The sequence below is a fragment of the Chinchilla lanigera genome, unplaced genomic scaffold, assembly GCF_000276665.1.
Source record: "Chinchilla lanigera isolate Chin_1 unplaced genomic scaffold, ChiLan1.0 scaffold00073, whole genome shotgun sequence".
Lineage (NCBI taxonomy): Eukaryota > Metazoa > Chordata > Mammalia > Rodentia > Chinchillidae > Chinchilla > Chinchilla lanigera.
In genome coordinates, this window is record NW_004955474.1 from 6,316,991 (window position 1) to 6,333,160 (window position 16,170).

The 16,170-nt window shown below is 46.4% G+C and overlaps 1 protein-coding gene across 6 annotated transcripts in view; it reads left to right on the forward strand.

Moving 5' to 3' along the window:
* Positions 1-5,712, forward strand: part of Helq (helicase, POLQ-like) — a 41,748-nt gene extending 36,036 nt beyond the window's left edge. For 5 of the 6 annotated variants that reach the window (XM_013502753.1, XM_005401382.2, XM_005401384.2 and 2 more), the window contains one exon: positions 5,492-5,712. In XM_013502753.1, coding sequence (XP_013358207.1) covers positions 5,492-5,608 — 117 coding nt within the window. In that variant the 3' untranslated portion in view covers positions 5,609-5,712. Of the gene's footprint in view, positions 1-2,100; positions 2,463-5,491 lie in introns of all 6 variants that reach the window. The other variant, XR_001230734.1, reaches the window with a different exon arrangement.
* The last annotated feature ends 10,458 nt before the right edge of the window (positions 5,713-16,170 follow it).

Consider the following 16,170-nt stretch of genomic DNA (forward strand, 5'->3'; position numbering starts at 1 on the left):
TCAATATGTTTGAATTATTTTTTATATTTTAATTTTACAGAAAGTATTCATCTGCTGATGAAATACATACTGTACAATATTTTATTCTGATGTAATATGTTCAATATGTTTGAAACATTTTTTATATTTTAATTTTTTTAGGCAAAAGAATTAGAATCATAAATATTATATAAATACCTATATGCTGCACAATCCCAAGATATAGCAAAAACTCCATGATACAGAATTAGATACATTTTTTTAAAAAAACTGAAATGCAGTAAAGCTGCAATAAATGAACTGCAGTATAGCAAGGGACAACCGTACACACTCAGAATTTGTAGGTACAAATACTTTATGTGCTGAGAAGAGGAAAAGACCTCTTAAAAGAGTAAAGGCAAGGCAAGTATGGTGACACAAGCTAATCCCACCTCGTTGGGAGGCTGAGGCAGGAGGATTGCAAGTTCGAGCCAGCCTAGGCAACTTAGCAATACCCTGTCTCAAAATATAAATTGAAAAAGCACTGGGAATGTAACTTTCTTTGAATGGTGCTCAGTAGCAGAGCAAGCATGAGGTCCCAGGTCAGTTCCCAGAACCACCAAAAAAATGAAAACAAGACAAAGACAGACAGTTTCAGGGATTTGTTGAAGTCCACAGAACCATAAAGTGCTTGCCCTCCTCCCAGAAGCCCTTCCCTCAGCACCCTGACGTCTGGTCTTCCTGTCCGCTTGCACCCACACTGACGAGGAGCTCGTACCCTCCATAGTCAGGGCTTCTGCTTCGTGCTGGTCTGAGTAGCACAGAGCTTATCCCAAGACACCGAGGCTCAGCCTTGCCTCCGAGATCGCTACACCAAGTCAGAGCACCACCCTGTGGAGCTGCTTTGCCCTCCCGTTCCCGTTCTCATGGTAGTTTCCCACAGGTGCGGTCCTTGCTGACCCTCTCCTCTGTGTAGAATAATGTAGTTCTAGGTCGCTTATGGTCGTCTGCTAGGTGCAACCCAGACTGTCACTGCCCTTCTGCCCCATGTGGGAAAACCATCCCACAGATTGGGACTATCTTCGTAGTTTCAACTATAGTTCTAAATCTGGAATGGCTTACTTTCTTTTGAACTTTATTGTTACAGTATTGTGTATAAAGCAAAATTGAAAATACTTTTTTTTTTTTTTTTTTTGTCTTTTTGAAACAGGGTCTCACTATGCAGTTCAGGCTGGCCTTGAGCTCACTTTGTAACCCAGGGTGGTTTCGAACTCACAATGATCCTCCTGCCTCAGCCTCCCAAGTGCTGGGATTACAGGCGTGCGCCACCACGCCTGGTGTTTCAAAATACATTTTCACCCAACTTTCTTTGAGTGGTGCTCGCATGGTGTAAATTACCTTACAAGATGTTATCGAAAAATATGCTTAATACTTAATTTCATTTTTTAAAAAAAGCATTGCAGTAAAGACTCTGCCATTAATTCCCCTCAAAATACTCCTCACTTCAGACACACCATCCCATCCTTCTTGCTACTTCATGAAGCAGATCTAGAGTCCTCTTTCCTGAGTGTCTTCAGCTACACTGTCCTGGCTCCCTTGATGTCCTAAATCGATTCAAAATGTTTTCCCTTTGTGGTTGTTTTGACTTTGGGAAAGAGCCAGTGCGGTGAATAAGGTGGATGAGGACACGCTGCCGTGTTCTCACAAGCCTGCCGGCAGCAGCCCCCGCTGTAATTCTGATCATACCCCATAAAGACGCTCAGGAAAGAGCACTGCCAGAGCTGCTTCAGACAGTGCAAGAATGAGGACTAAGGATGTTTGAAGTGAGGGGGACCATTTGGAGGGGGATTCACAGCAAGGTGCCTTAGTATAATAATTTTTAACTTAAACTTTCACTGTATATTTTAATCACACCTTGTAATTGATCTCAACAGTCCTGTGGGGAGGGCAGTGTGTGTGTCTTCCCTAGTTTATACACGTGACCACTGAGGTGGACTTCGTTATATTAGGAGGTCGTGGGTTATAGGAACAAAGTAACAGTTCCATTTCTATAACACGTAGCACAGTACCCAGCATATAGAATGTGTTTCATAAACAGGAGAGTAAGTGAATGAGTGAGATCTGATGACGTGCTTTACACAGGGGACAGTGCTGAGAGCCGGGACAGTGAAGGCCGACTGCGTATTATCAGGGGTGTGAACGGAGCTGCAGGCACAATGGACGAAATAAGTGACGTCCGGCAAGTGCGGCAGAGCAGGTCACAGCGGGTGCAGAGCCCACGGTCTGTCCAGGGGCCGGTGCTCCTGTGTCATGGCGCCTCCGCTCCTCAGAAATCACCCGCTTTGGTCCTCAACTTCTCTTCCACATTGTGTACAGCTTAAACGCGTAGTTGGAGGCACCTTGAGACCATGCCGCTAAGTGAAGTCAGTCAGACACACAGCGTAATAGCACGTGGCTTCTCTTATGCGAGAAACTCAATGCATAGATAAAGAGCAACATAAAAGGTAATAATAGGAAGTAGGGAGCTGGGTCTTTCTCACGTGGGAAGGGGCTGAGAGATGGGAGAAGGGGATGAACGAGAATTGAGATGAGCTCCGTGCGTGTACCACCTCCACACAAGGGACGTCAGTGTTCCGCGCTGCGAACCCGGACTGATGAGAGCGGAACAGTCCGACGGGCAGTCCCTGCAGGTTTCGAGTACAGAGGGGCTAAAGATTGTAAGTTAGTGCCCGAAAATGGAAAAAAGGAAACCCATTGTGATCATATTAAGGCTGTGCGGTGTTTGGGGGCAGGAGTGCCACGTTTTGTCCCATTACTGATACTGACTTGGATCATTTGGTTGAAGTTCCGTCGCTAAGTTTCTTCACTGTAAAATCATTCCTTTTCTCTCTATAATTAATATTTGGAGAGAGGATACTTTGGGGGTGATGGTGGGTCTCCAGTTCTTTCTTAAAGCCCCGCACGCCCATGCTGGCGTTTCCTGTTGATGTTTGTGTAACTCAGCTATTTCCGGGGTGTCTGTCAAGTGGTGATGGTCAGGTTTCATTACTCCTCCTAATCTGTGTGTGCCGTGTGCGCTCAGGAAAAGCTTCTCCTTCATTTAGGTATTTATCCATTTACATTACTTGAGCTCCTGTGCCTGCCTTTAGTCAGTGATCGATAGTGCAGTATTGGCAGGTCCTGCAGCAGTCAGGCGGCCTCAGGTGGCCCCAGGGGGAGGCCCTGAAGATGGGGCCCTGGGTGCATTGACTGCTCCTCATCCCTCTTGGGCTGTGCCCGGGGCCCGGGACCCTCACACTGAGCTGCATATTTAGCACTTTCTAGATATTTACTCATTTTGAGACAGGGTCTCTGCAAAATTGCCAGGGCTTGGCTAGAACTTGTGATCCTCCTGCCTCAGCCTCCCAGCGTGCTGGGATTACGGATCTGTGCCACTGTGCCCAGTGCACACAGAAATTTGAACAGGAAAGTCTAGTGCAAAGATGAGGACCTGGTTTTAACAGGCTGGCTCAGAAGCAGCAGCACAGCCTTAGCAAGTACGGCGAGGGGGAGTACTCCCCCCAGGCTACCGCAGCCCACCCGCCAGTGCAGATGGACTCCGACTTCAGTGGCAAGGGTGTCCTGTAGCCCGTGTGGCCCCAGGAAGTGAGCTGGGTGCTGTGTACCAGGCCGGCAGGAGCGGCTGCCCACAGAGCACTGCCAGGACCATGGGGGCCCTGGCTGGTGCCTGCTCACACTCCATGGAACTTGGAGGAGCTTCTGGAGAGTGCAGCGTGTCCCCAGGCCCCAGCCCTGCAGGAGCAGAGGGAGCCGCCCGCTGTCCCTCCTGGCTGTCCAGAGGGCCATGGGGACAGCTAGGAGTGGAGCAGAGGAGCCGTGAGGTCACTGCCAAGCCAGCGGTGCAGTTACAGATCTTAATGAGCTGAAAATTGTGGCTTTTCCTTCCTCTCGCCTGAGCGCCCTGACATCTGGCCCACTCTCCGCGGGCTTAGTGTTCTGCCGCTAGATTTTGCCGTCTTCTGCAGAGTGCCCACCAGCCCACCCGTGTCTCAGAGTTGTCTGAGGCCTGCGAGACACTTGTCCCTGCCGCTTTGCCTCTGGTCTGTGGTACAGCACACAGCAGGTGCACAGGGTTTGCGTCCTTGGGGCTTTTATTTCCCGTTGACCTACAGGACCCTCCTTTTGTCCCTGTCACTCGTTGCTCCGTTCCTGACTGCCTCCCCGCTCTCCTTTTTGCCCCCGGAACACCTCCTGTCTCCTCAAGGCCCGGCCCATGCTTCCTGCTGTGTTGTTCGGCTGTGTTTTTCCCTCTGCCCCACTTGATCTCCACCACTCCCTGCAGTAGGAGCTCAAAATGGCTGTGCTGGAAGTTGGTGGATTTTCTGAAAACTAGACATGCAGGAGGCTGATGGTGTTCTGCTTCCTCGTGGTGCTGGCTGGAGGGAGCTGTGTGCTTGCTGGTCGGTCGCTGGGGAGATTGGTTCTCAGGGTTGCCATTACTGCAGCTACTGGAAAGCTTGCTAATGCATTTTTATCCCTTTGTGTGTGGAGGTGGTGAGACCTTATGTAGTGCAGGCAGTCAGGCCTTGAACTTGCTTATGTAGCCCAGGTTGGCCACGAACTACTGCCAATCCTCCTGCATCAGCCTCCCGAGTGCTGGGATTACAGGTGTGTGCCACTATGCATGGCATTTTTATCACTTTTAAATAATTCGGCATAATCTGTCCTTTATAAAATTGGCAGCGTTTTTGTTTCAGATGATGTCCTCCTTTGTATGATTTTTGAGACAGGGTCTCGCTTTGTAGTGCAGACTGGCCTGGACCTCGTTGTGTATCTCAGGCCGGTCTCGAATTTGCCACAGTCCTCCTGCCAAGGGCCAGGATGACAGGTGTGCACACCGGGCCTGGCTCCCCTTTATATGATTTCACTAACCTTTTTTATTATAAAACTTTGTAACAGAAGTACTACAAATATTTCCACATACACAAGCCCCAGCTGCATTAATGCCAGTACTTTATTTCTGATTTTTAGAAGAAAGGGAAAAAGCATTATTCAGCAAATACTTATTGAAATCTTCTATATGTGTTTAGAAATACTTGCTTGCTCATTATGTTGCTTTGGAAATTAGCAATATTCACTTGAAGTGCTTAAGTAAAACTTCGCTTTGAAATACTGAAGCATTGTTAAAAGCATACTGAATTCTATGGAATAATAAAATGAATATGTATGTAGGATAAGCTTTTTAGGAATTAAATGTTTGCAAGCTTGTCTGAGGTTGTGTAGATTAAAAATTAACTTTTCAGTGGTCAGGACGTCAGTAAAGTGAAGCTGCTTTGTTTTTGGTACACTGAGTGCGCGGCTCAGCCAAAACTGGTCCGAGTTGAGCCTGTCCCCTTCCCTCACTTCCATCCCCGTCCTGAGTGCCCCTTCCTAGCCTGGCCTTTACTTTCAACGTCTGGATCGTTGGTGCGGGGGCCGGGTTTCTCACGGACAGCATGTCCACCCCGGCCTCACGCCTTGGTTTTTGCTGCAGATGCTGCTGCAGGAGAAGGCAGAAGCTCTGCGAGAGGAGGTGGAGGAGCTGCTGAGGGTACCCGCCGACGTCCCCAGCGTCGTGGCCTCTCCAGCCCAAAGGCCTGAAGCAACTTGATGCAGTTTTAAGTTCCAGTGAGTCTATTTATTGCATATGTTTTATTAAAGATTCCCTACCCTCTGTAAATGGAAAAATATATTTTAATTATACACTAAGGACTATGGATGGTGTTTTTTGTTGTTGTTACTGTTTGTGAGACGGGGTCTCACTGTGTAGCCGGGGCTGGCCTCACGCTCATGGCGATCCTCCCGCCTTGGCTCCTGAGTGCCGGGATTCCAGGCATGCGCCACCACACCTGGCACATGGAGGAAGTCTGAATATACTTCTCACTCATAATTGCAGTCACCTGCCCGCTAATGATCCCTCTTCTTCAGTACTTACACATTATGTCTCTGTAATGTCCACCACAAAACGAATCCCAGCTTTCTCAACATAACTTAACCTACCTTTGTGACCATAGCCTTCATTAGTCTCCTACACATTTTTTTCTGGCCATAGGCAGTAAATCCAGAACCTCATTCATGCTACCACTGAGCTGTATTCCCATATCTTTCATTTCTCATCCCAGTGAAATCCCCAGAACATTATCTGGGGACTTTTGTTTTGTTTTCTGAGACAGGGGTGAACTAGCCTTGAACTCACTATGTAGCCCAGACTGGTCTCTAACAATGATCCTCCTGCCTGGTGGGAGGAAGGTAGGTCATTGGGGGCGTGGCCTTGAAGTACACATTGAACCCCACCTCTCTGCTCTCTGCTTTCGGGGTGCCATGGGGTGAGCCTCTCCACCATGCACTATCCATGATGGTCTTTCCTGCCACAGGCCCAAAGCAGGCATGCTCTAAGACCAAAACCGTGAGCCAGTTAATCCTCTTCCTTTTTAAATTCAGTCACGGTGACAGATATTGACTAATGGGATTAGCCCTGAAATATGTCAAATGTAAAGAAACTGAAACAGTTCTAGAAAAGAATAGAAAAGTAGATCAATGGTAACCAGTGGAGGCAAAGACTCAATGTTTATAAATTTAATATGTAATAAACGTGGGCTTTCATTTCTGAGTGATAGAAACCCAAGTGTGCCTACCTTCAACACAGAGGGTATTTAGTGGTCTCTAACACTCAAGCTCTGAGCAGCAGGGGACCTGCCTTAGGTGAGCTAGAACCAGAGATGCTCAGTGCTCCTCTGAGGGTACCAGCTTCAAGATTTAAGCAAAAAATGCTCAGCTGGTAACTCCAGTTAGAAAGGTTGTGGGAAGAGTTAGTGGCCCACCTGGGTCCTTCCCCCCTACCCCCTGGTGGCCCAGGGTAGAGGTGCAGCTTTGATTTTCTGGAAGCCAGCAGCCGGTCCAGGCAGCACCCAGACACGCTGTAAAGTGCAGCCCTGGGAGTTGCAGTTGGGACAAATGGCTGCCTCACCACTGTTAAAAAATTAAGCTAAATGTCTACCTATCTCTTCAAGGGAAATTTTAGATGAAGCAAAAATGCAGATGTGGAATTATTTTTTCCAGTTCTGAGATTGAGCCCAGGGCCTGCCCCTGCCGGGCCAGGGCTCTGCCACCAAACCACGTCACCAGCTCTAGGTGTGGCGTTTTTGATGTCTTCCTGTGCATAGAAACATCAAGGGCTGGTCCCATGTTCCCTCCTCTCCGCATCACAGCATTACCGTCGAGTTCCAATGTGACAGCGGCTTTCTTTCACACATGGTTTCCAAGCTATGAGCCAAGCTCACCCATTTCTAGGATTCCCAGCTCCAATAAGGTCACTCAAACATCCATGGTGCTTTTGTCTTGTACTATAAGCTTAAACATCTGCTACAAAACAAGACTTTTCTGTTGGCATATACCCAGTGTGGGGCAAGTATAAACCTTTTCAGGCCACCCTCTCCATGCATGTCCATGCTGGTGTTCCTTAGAAAGGACTGGTGGATGGCCCTCCTTGGCTCTATCCTTCCATCTTTCTTTTAGTTTTTTTGTTTGTTCTTTTGAGACAGAGTCTCACTATGTAGCCGAGGCTGGTCTCAAACTCCTGATAACCCTCCTGCCTCAGCCTCCCAAGTGCTGGGCACATCCAGCTCTGTTTCTCATAACTTTGTCACACAAGTATCACAATAGCTTCTGAGCTCCACCCTGTTCTCACAAGAAGTAATACAATATAATAATGTATAATATGGACATGTAGGTATTTTCTTTGTTGCTCTTGCTGATTAATAATGCCAACAGTAAACCTCCACTCATGGGGCTTGCCCTGTGCTGGCATCACGCTAGCCCTCCACATGGCACCATTTAGTCCAGTGGTGGCGAACCTATGGCACATATGCTGCAGCATGCACACAGAGCCCTCTGTCAGCACGAGAGTCACCACCCAGCATCAGCCCAGCAGCCGGACACTCGGGTGCAGTTGCTGGGTTGGTAGGTCGCCATAAGTAGGCTTGGGGTTGCAGTTCAGCACTCGGTCTCTGAAAGGTTCGGCATCACTCTCTCGAGGATTCCTTCAAGACATTTGAGAGGCTCTTTTTTCACCCCATCTCTCAGATTGAGAAAATGTGACTTTCCCAGGGCCTCTGGCCTCCTTCACTGTCCTTGTGGTGGAGACGTAACACCTGACTCACAAGCTGGAGGAGGAAGGTGCTTTGTTTCGTTTTGTTTTGGCTCACATTTTATTTACTTCTTTTTGTCTTTGTGAGACAAGTTCTCACTATGCAGTTCAGGCTGCCTTGAACTCACTTTGTAGCCCAGGCTGGTCTCAAACTCAGGATGATCCTCCTGCCTCAGCCTCCCGAGTGCTGGGATGACAGGCATGCACCACCACACCCGGCTTGGCTCACATTTTAGAAGCCTTAGTTTTGCGTGGCTCTAAGCCCATGACACAAACACCTGCCAGAGGTCCTGACTGTGCGCATGTGGTTTACAGAGACACTCTGATCTAACCCATAACACTCCATTAAAAAGTGGCAGTCACTCACATGCAGCCTCAGTGGCAGCCAGGCACTGTGAGGTTTCTGCCCTGGACTGTGCTCCCTGTCGCCCAAGTTGCCCCGCCAGCATCAGACAGGGCGTGGGTCAAGCTGGCGGGCTGAGCTGATGTGTTTGCCTTCCCCCTGCTACAACCCATGGAATGACTACAGATAAAGATCTGAAAAGACTTAAATGTGTAATGGTGAAAAAACTAGTAAAGACCGGCAGCAGCTCAGGACCGATGAGGAAAGAGCCAGGTGGAGCTGTGGCCAGAAGGCCTTTCTTGCCTCCACCTTAGCAGAATAGCACGCCCAAATTCCATCCTCTGTCCACGTGGGAGCAGTGTTGGGAAGAGTCGCTCCCCGGGACCCACCAAGGAGGAAAGTGTGGATGAGCTCTTCCCAGCCCCAGGCAGAGCCGGGCTCATGCCTGCAGCATGTTTCCACAGCCTGGGGACAGAAAGAGCAGAGAGTCGGGATTCTCAGGTACCAGAGACACAGCCAGCCAGGAAGGCCCAGTGTTCTGGAGGAAACGGTGGAGTCAGCTCTGTCTGAACCAGGGTGCTAGAAGAAAAATTTTGCCAAATGCTTCTGTTCATGAACTGAATTTTTTGCAAACAGATGAACTGAGATATGCATGTCATGGGATTAGATCTTCCCTAAAGTTCTTGTAGAATTCAATAGTGAATCCATTGGGTCTGGGGCTTTCCTTGGTTGGTAGTTTTATTGTTTCTTCAATCTCATTGCCTGATACTAAATTATTCATGGTTTTTACATCTTCTTGGTTCAGTTTTGATAATCCACTTTTCTAGGAATCTACTCATTTCTTCTAAATTCTCTGTTTTATTAGCATACAGTTTCTCAAAGTAGCTACTAATAATCTGGATTTCATTCGAGTCTGTTGTGATTTCACCTTTGTCATTTCCAATTGCATTGTTATGGGTCTTTTTTTCTCCCTTTTTGGGTAAGATTGGCTAAGAGTTTTGTCTCTTTATTCTTTCAAAGAACTAGCTCTTTCCTTGATTTTTTTTTAGTTTCAATCTCATTAATTTCTCCTCTGATCTTTGTAATTTTCTTCCTTATACTGGCTTTGGATTTGGATTGTTCTTTTTTTTCTAGGACCTTGAGGTACATTGTTCAATTATTTATCTGAGCTTGCTCTGTTTCTCTGGTATTGATACAGTAGGGAACCGGATGCAGGAAGACATGGCACCGAGGAAGTCTAGAAGACAGCAATTTATTAAACTGGTGAGCCTGACTAGGATCACTCCCAAAGAGTCAAAGCCCCCAAAGGCCAGGTCTTGGGGCTTTTATAGGGAGAGCAAGCGGGAAGTACAGAAGCAGACTTGGCTCATTGTAATTGGAGGGTTGGGTGTCACTGTGAATTGCCAAGGAAGTTTGAACATCTCAGATTACACTGCAAAGCCATTAGTTAAACGAGCACAGGTTACACAAGACAGGGAAGGAATGCTTTGTTATCAGGCTTATTCAGATATGTCTTGGCTTTGGCAGGCATTCTCGGCAGGCTTTTACTTAAAATTTTAAATTCCTCTTCAGTATGGGAATTCAGCACTACAAACTTCCCACTTAGGACTGCTTTTATTGTGTCCCATAGGTTCCAGTATGTGTTACTGGCATTATCCATTTTTTGTTTTGTTTTGTTTTTGAGACAGGGTCTCATTATACAGATTAGACTAGCCTTGAACTTACTAGGTAGGCCAGGCTGGCCTCAAACTTTTGAAAGTCCTTCTGCCTCTGTTTCCCAAGTGCTGGGATTACAGGCATTCATCACCACAGCCAGCTATTCCTGTTTTTCAGAGATCTTGTTCTGTGGAATAGTTTTTGCTACCCTTTGATTTTTATCCATGTATTACTTTTTGGATTAAATTCCTTGTATGCTGCATACCATTTGGTTTTGTTTTTTGATTCATTCTACCAGTCTTGTATTTTGACTGGAGAATTCAGACCATTCACACTGAGAATTATTACTGAAAGGTATTGACTTATTCCTGTCATTGTATTATTTTCCTGTTGCTCATTCCTTCCTTTCCCATTTTCTGCTTTACTGCTCACCCTGCCTGATGTATCTGCTCTATCAGAATTTTTGGCATTGTTGGCTGCTTCCCATACCTTCAATAAAATTATTAATCTCCTGGATTTCTGCTTGGAACCTTTTCATGGACTGTCATTGTTTGCTAAACTGGTCATTCATGTTTTGTCACATTTTGTTTAGCTCAACTAGCTTTTTATTAGTGTCCTTTGTAACCTCCCTGATTGTTTTGCTAATGACCTCCATTACCTGATTAACTTATATTTTCTGTAAGCCTGCCAAGCACCTCACTGATTTGTTTTTTAATCTCCTCTGTTTTCCTTGGCTGTGTGGCTTTTGTTTTTCTGCCCTTCAATTGGTGTTGAGTGGGGGGATGTTGGGAGTTTTGGGAGACATTCTGTTGCCTTGTCTTCTCATGTTTCTATTCTTTCTTGTTTGTTGTATTTTCACAAAGGTTTTTTTTGTTTTGTTTTTTTTCTGGTACCAGGAATCGAACTCATGACCTCGTGCTTGCCAGGCAAGTGCTGTGCTGCTGAGCTAAATCCCCAGCCCCTACACAAAGGTTTTTATAAATGAAAACAAGGTGACAGGAGAGTCACAGTCAGAGTAATAAGATGTGAAAAAGACCCCCTGACCATTGATGGCTTTGAAGATGGGAGGGGGTCTTGAGCCAAGGAATGAAGGCTTCTTCTAGTGGCTGGAAAAGGCAGGAAAGAGATTCTTCCCAAAGCCTCCAAAAGGAACACATTCCTGCTCACACCCGCAATTAGTCAAGTGACGTCCTTTCCACATCCACAATTTTAAGATATAAATTTGTGTTGTTTTAAGCCATTGTATTTGTGGTGCTTTGTTATAGCAGTAAGAGGAAATGAACACATCCAAAGAGAGCTCACTGACGTAATGGGCCCTGTGGAGCACACCTGGCAAATCACCCTTCTGGAGGGCCCTTGCTGGATCTTAGCCCGAGAAATGATCATCTCACACTTCTAAAAGCTATCTTGACGGAAGTTAACATGGCAGATGCCTATCATTTTTATTCACTGCAGTTTTTGCCAGTCAGAAGATTTTCACTTACAATGTTAACAATGGCTTTTGTGAAATGTAGAAGTTCTATCCCTAGTTGACTGAAAGAACAGAAAAAGGTCCAATTTCCACAGAGAATTGGAAATTTGAACCCCTAATTTCTGAGGAGTTTTATGAGCCATGTGGTCTAGGACATCTGCCCAAAACACACTTTCCTCTCTTTAAAATGAGAAGAAAATACATTATCATAATAAAGAGACTTGCAGTAAAGCTATAAAATGAAAAAATACAAAGCTATAAAATGTAAGCTAGGCCGGGGATATAGCTCAGCGGCACAAGCGCCTGCTCGCCAAGTGCAAGGTCCTGAGTTTGATTTCTGGTACCAAAAAAAAAAAAAATGTAAGCTAACAACAGTTTAAGTGTAGCAACTAGTGCTTATTATATTATATGCTAAATTAGTTTTCTTTGTGGTAAGATATACTACTGTATCATCACACAAAAAGTAGGGGAAAATTACTCACTCTATGTAAATTTGCAGGCACTTTCAGAGTCATAGTAAACATCTGTGTTCCACTCTAGAAATGATGCATTCAACATCATCTTGCTGAAATTTGCCAAAGCCACTTAAAAGCTCAGTGGAAAAGGAGCTCAATGAATTATTTAAATGTACTTTACTGAGTTTCAGCATGCTTCATCTAGAGTGCTGGACAGTAGTGCAAAGCCACAGAGGGGGAATATTTGGTCTCTGTTTCTTTTGGGAAAAATAAAGCACAAATACATGGACCAGAAGCCCGTGGTGGTAGCAAGAAGAGACACAGGAAATGAGAGATAAATTTTCTAGGCACCAGAGCGAAAGAAGTGAGAGACAGAGCCTTTGAGAAGGAACTGTGTGAGATGCACCAGGGAGTAGAAACGCAGATTCATGCTGAGACACCCCCACTTTCTCATCTGTCTCCCCGGGGATCCGTGGAAGGCACCCGTGAGACACCTGGGAGACGGGAGACAAGTGGCCGCAGGACGGAAAGCCACGTGGCGACTAAGACCAGGACCGTGGCCTCGTTAGCTCTGGGATCTGTCTACACTAAGACGGATTAAAAACGTGTGTAATATATGTTCGAGGCTGGATCCTAGTTTAAGTGCCGAGGGTAGAGTTTATTCGGTGATGACCCCACTACAAAGGAGAAGAGGTCCCGTGGGAATGGAGCAGAACCTGTTCCTGCAGCGTGACCGGATGTACCGAAGGCAGAACGACAGGAGGACAGATGGGGCTGCTAACTGCTGCTTATTAGGAGAAGCAAAGCTCTCATTCCTTTCTCAGCAGGAAGTGACAGGGCTGGTTAGAACGAGGCACCCTCCTCTGGGGCAGGCCACGCCCCTGAATGTCTGCATTTCCCAAAGGCTCTGGTGTCCTTGGGAAGACAATTTCAGGTGGTGGAAACCAACATCTCACAGAGAGAAAGAAGCTGCAGCTGCCCCTCCTGAAGGAGCTGCTCTGTGGCTGGGGCGCTCGGGGGCCTCCCGTCTGTTACCAGGCTTGGTTGGGACACAGTGTTTCCCTGCCGGTGTTGTGATTCTCCAGCAGACACGTTAAGGAGGCCAGAGTAGTCCCAGGGGAACTCTGACCTGTGAGGAACCACAGGAGTGTTGCTTCAAGTCTTCTAGAGGAGGGAAGAACAGGGTGGGCAGAATCATTTGCACCCAGAATATATTATTTTTAAGGTCAACGTTGAGGCCCAGTTCAAAAATAGTCTAAAGTTTGGTCAAGAAGAGTCTTTGTCGTCTTCTAATATGTGTTCAAAATGCTCTACTTAGCTACTCTAAAAAAATACCATCACTAAGGTGGGCTGATTTCCTTTCATCTGTGTGATAAACCTGGAGTTTGCTCTTTAACTTAATTGCAGTTCTTGTTTTGTTTTGTTTTGTTTTCCAGTATATTCACAGGGGAGCGGGCTGGGGGCTGTGCAGAAGTTACCTCAGCTGTGGACACAGCTCTTAGGTTCATCTCACAGGACTCCTGCAGCAGGTGAGGGTTTGGAAACACGTGACCTTGAAAAGCTTCATTGCCCACCAGTTGGGCCTGAGCAGGTGCATTTCCAGGTGACTTCAAGAGGGCGTGAATGTTTATAGGCACCAGGATGCCCTAGAGTTGCCCCAGCCCGAGGCACTAAATCACAATTAAGCCTTAATGATCCTGGCCTGTGCCACTCTGCTGGGGAAACTAAAATGCAGAGAAACAAGGCTGTGACAGCTGTCAGTAATCAAGTCACTCACTGCCTTCCCCTGAGCCCTGCGTGCCAAGATTAAACACCTACTATTGTTAATGGCTGTGCTGCCAAAAAGGCTCGCCTTTGCCAGGGTACTGGGCTGGAGGGACGTGTGCTCCTAATGGAAGAGCCAGAAGTCTCAAGGGAAGCCGGGGAGGGGGTGTGAGTCCGCACACAGAAAAGAGGAGGCCTGGTCGGCCCACTGCCTGCCAGACAGCGTCATAGCTGGAAGAACAGGGCGGGCAGTTGTGACCTGCTACTGTGGGCCTTGTGTGCCTCAGCAGAGGCTGGGGTCCCTGTGTGCTTATGATACTTTCCTTCTGCTGTTGTTCTTCCTGCAAAACAATTGGAACCTACGCTCTCGTGGCTTTCCTCACATAGCTGCCTTGCTTCCTCCAGGGTGTTCTCTTATCTTGTTTTCTCTCTTTTACTCAGCCCAAACTCCCTGCAGAGCCAGTTTCTCCCTCACGCTTCTCTTTGACTCTTTGAAATTAACTTTGTCCCTGAAAATCAAAACAAACAAGAACAAAAATGATGGGAGTCTCATACCCTGTCCAGCCTTCCTTCTTGTCAGTTTAGCAATGAGGAAGTCTTTCTCAGTATTCATCCCATAGGTATAAATGGCAGGTTACTCATTCTTCACGGCAAGTGGTTTCATCCTTTAAACACTGGCTGGCTGCATGCCACTCCTTTTCCCCAGGGGCCCGCATCCCAGCCCTTGGTTTAGTTTTATGTAAGCTTGCCTCTTCCTGCCCGCCTTGCATTCTCACAATGTGACTCCCGTGTTTGGCTATGTAATAAATCTTGTTTGATTTTTTCTCCTGTTAGTCTGTCTATTGTCAGTTTGTTCATAGCCTAAAATTATCATGCATTCATGGGGAAAAGAGTATATTTAATACTTTTCCTACACATAGGACAGATACACAAGATAAAAACATACAAATACATTCAATACAAATTCATTCAATACAAATTTTACATGACCTGGCAGATTTCAGAAGAAAGTAAAGTTAGATATGCAGTTAGAGATGAACACTTAGGTACTATGAATTAAATTAAAATAATGTGATAAAGCAAATGGGCTTGAGCTAGGGTAGTTCATTGGCTGGGAAGATGAGGTTTAATAAGATTTGTGTGGATATATTTCCCTTGGCCCCAACTTCCCATTCTTGGTATATGATATTTTCCTTCTGGTATAGAGAAGACATCTTTCACATGGGAATTTCATTTTCTGCTTTTAAGGAATAGAAGAAAGGTTAAGGTGATCTTGTACCTGCTGCTTTTCAGGTGCTTTTAATTCAAACTAGTGAATACACCAAAGTGGCATGTTTTAGGATGACACATTTTAACTCCTTCAAAGGACAGGCTTTGTCCAAGGCTATCTCAGTAGGTAGAGGGAGGGCGTGAGATAGGAGATTAGGGCAGGGCAAACTGGCTGAGCAAGGGCATGATCTGTCAATCACAGAGGCCCAGGACAACTGCAGAACACAATTCCCTACCCTGCTCTTGCAACCAATCAGAAAGTGCTATCTTCAAGTCTTCATTTACATCTGGCAAGAAAACAAGCAGGCTTTTGATAGGACAGCATAGATCTGACATCAGGCAGAGGAATGGGAAATAGAAAAGACACCCGCCTCTAACCTGGTGGCCATTGTAAACTCTCTCAGTGGCCTGCTTTCATTCTACAGAGCATACTGCTCTTTCACTTTTAACAAATGTAAATCCTTGGGGCTGGGGATTTAGCTCAGCGGCAAAAGCGCCTGCCTGGCAAGCGCAAGGTCGTGAGTTCGGCTCCCGGTACCGGAGAAAAACAAAAAAAAAAAATGTAAATCCTTGCTACCTTTTTTGCACGGCTTGACCAATTCCTTGTTCAGGACGCCAAGAACCTGGAAAGAATCCCTGGAAGGAAGCTTTAGGCCCACAAAACCAGAAGAAGCTGCAGTGGGGTATTGCAGAGGAGACGAGAGACTGAACTGAGCTCTGTGCTCAGCACGGGTAAGCAGGAATTTATGGCCGAGATGCAGACCAGGACCAGTAGATGGAAAATTCCTAGGAGGAATTACCAGACACAGGAGGGATTTCGACTAAACCAACGCTACCGGATTCTTGCTGAGAGCTGGCGGGGTCATCTGACATCCGGGAGATGTGGAGAATGAGGGCTCTGAGCAGACACCGAGAGTGATCGGATGAAGGGTGAAATGTCCCTGCTAAACTAACCGGACAGAGTTCTTCCCAAAACTTGGCTGTACAAAGAAGCACACAGAGACGCCTGAGAGAAGGTTCAGGAGCCTGATTAACATTTGGTCAGGCAAAGAATCTTTGTCAGTTCCCA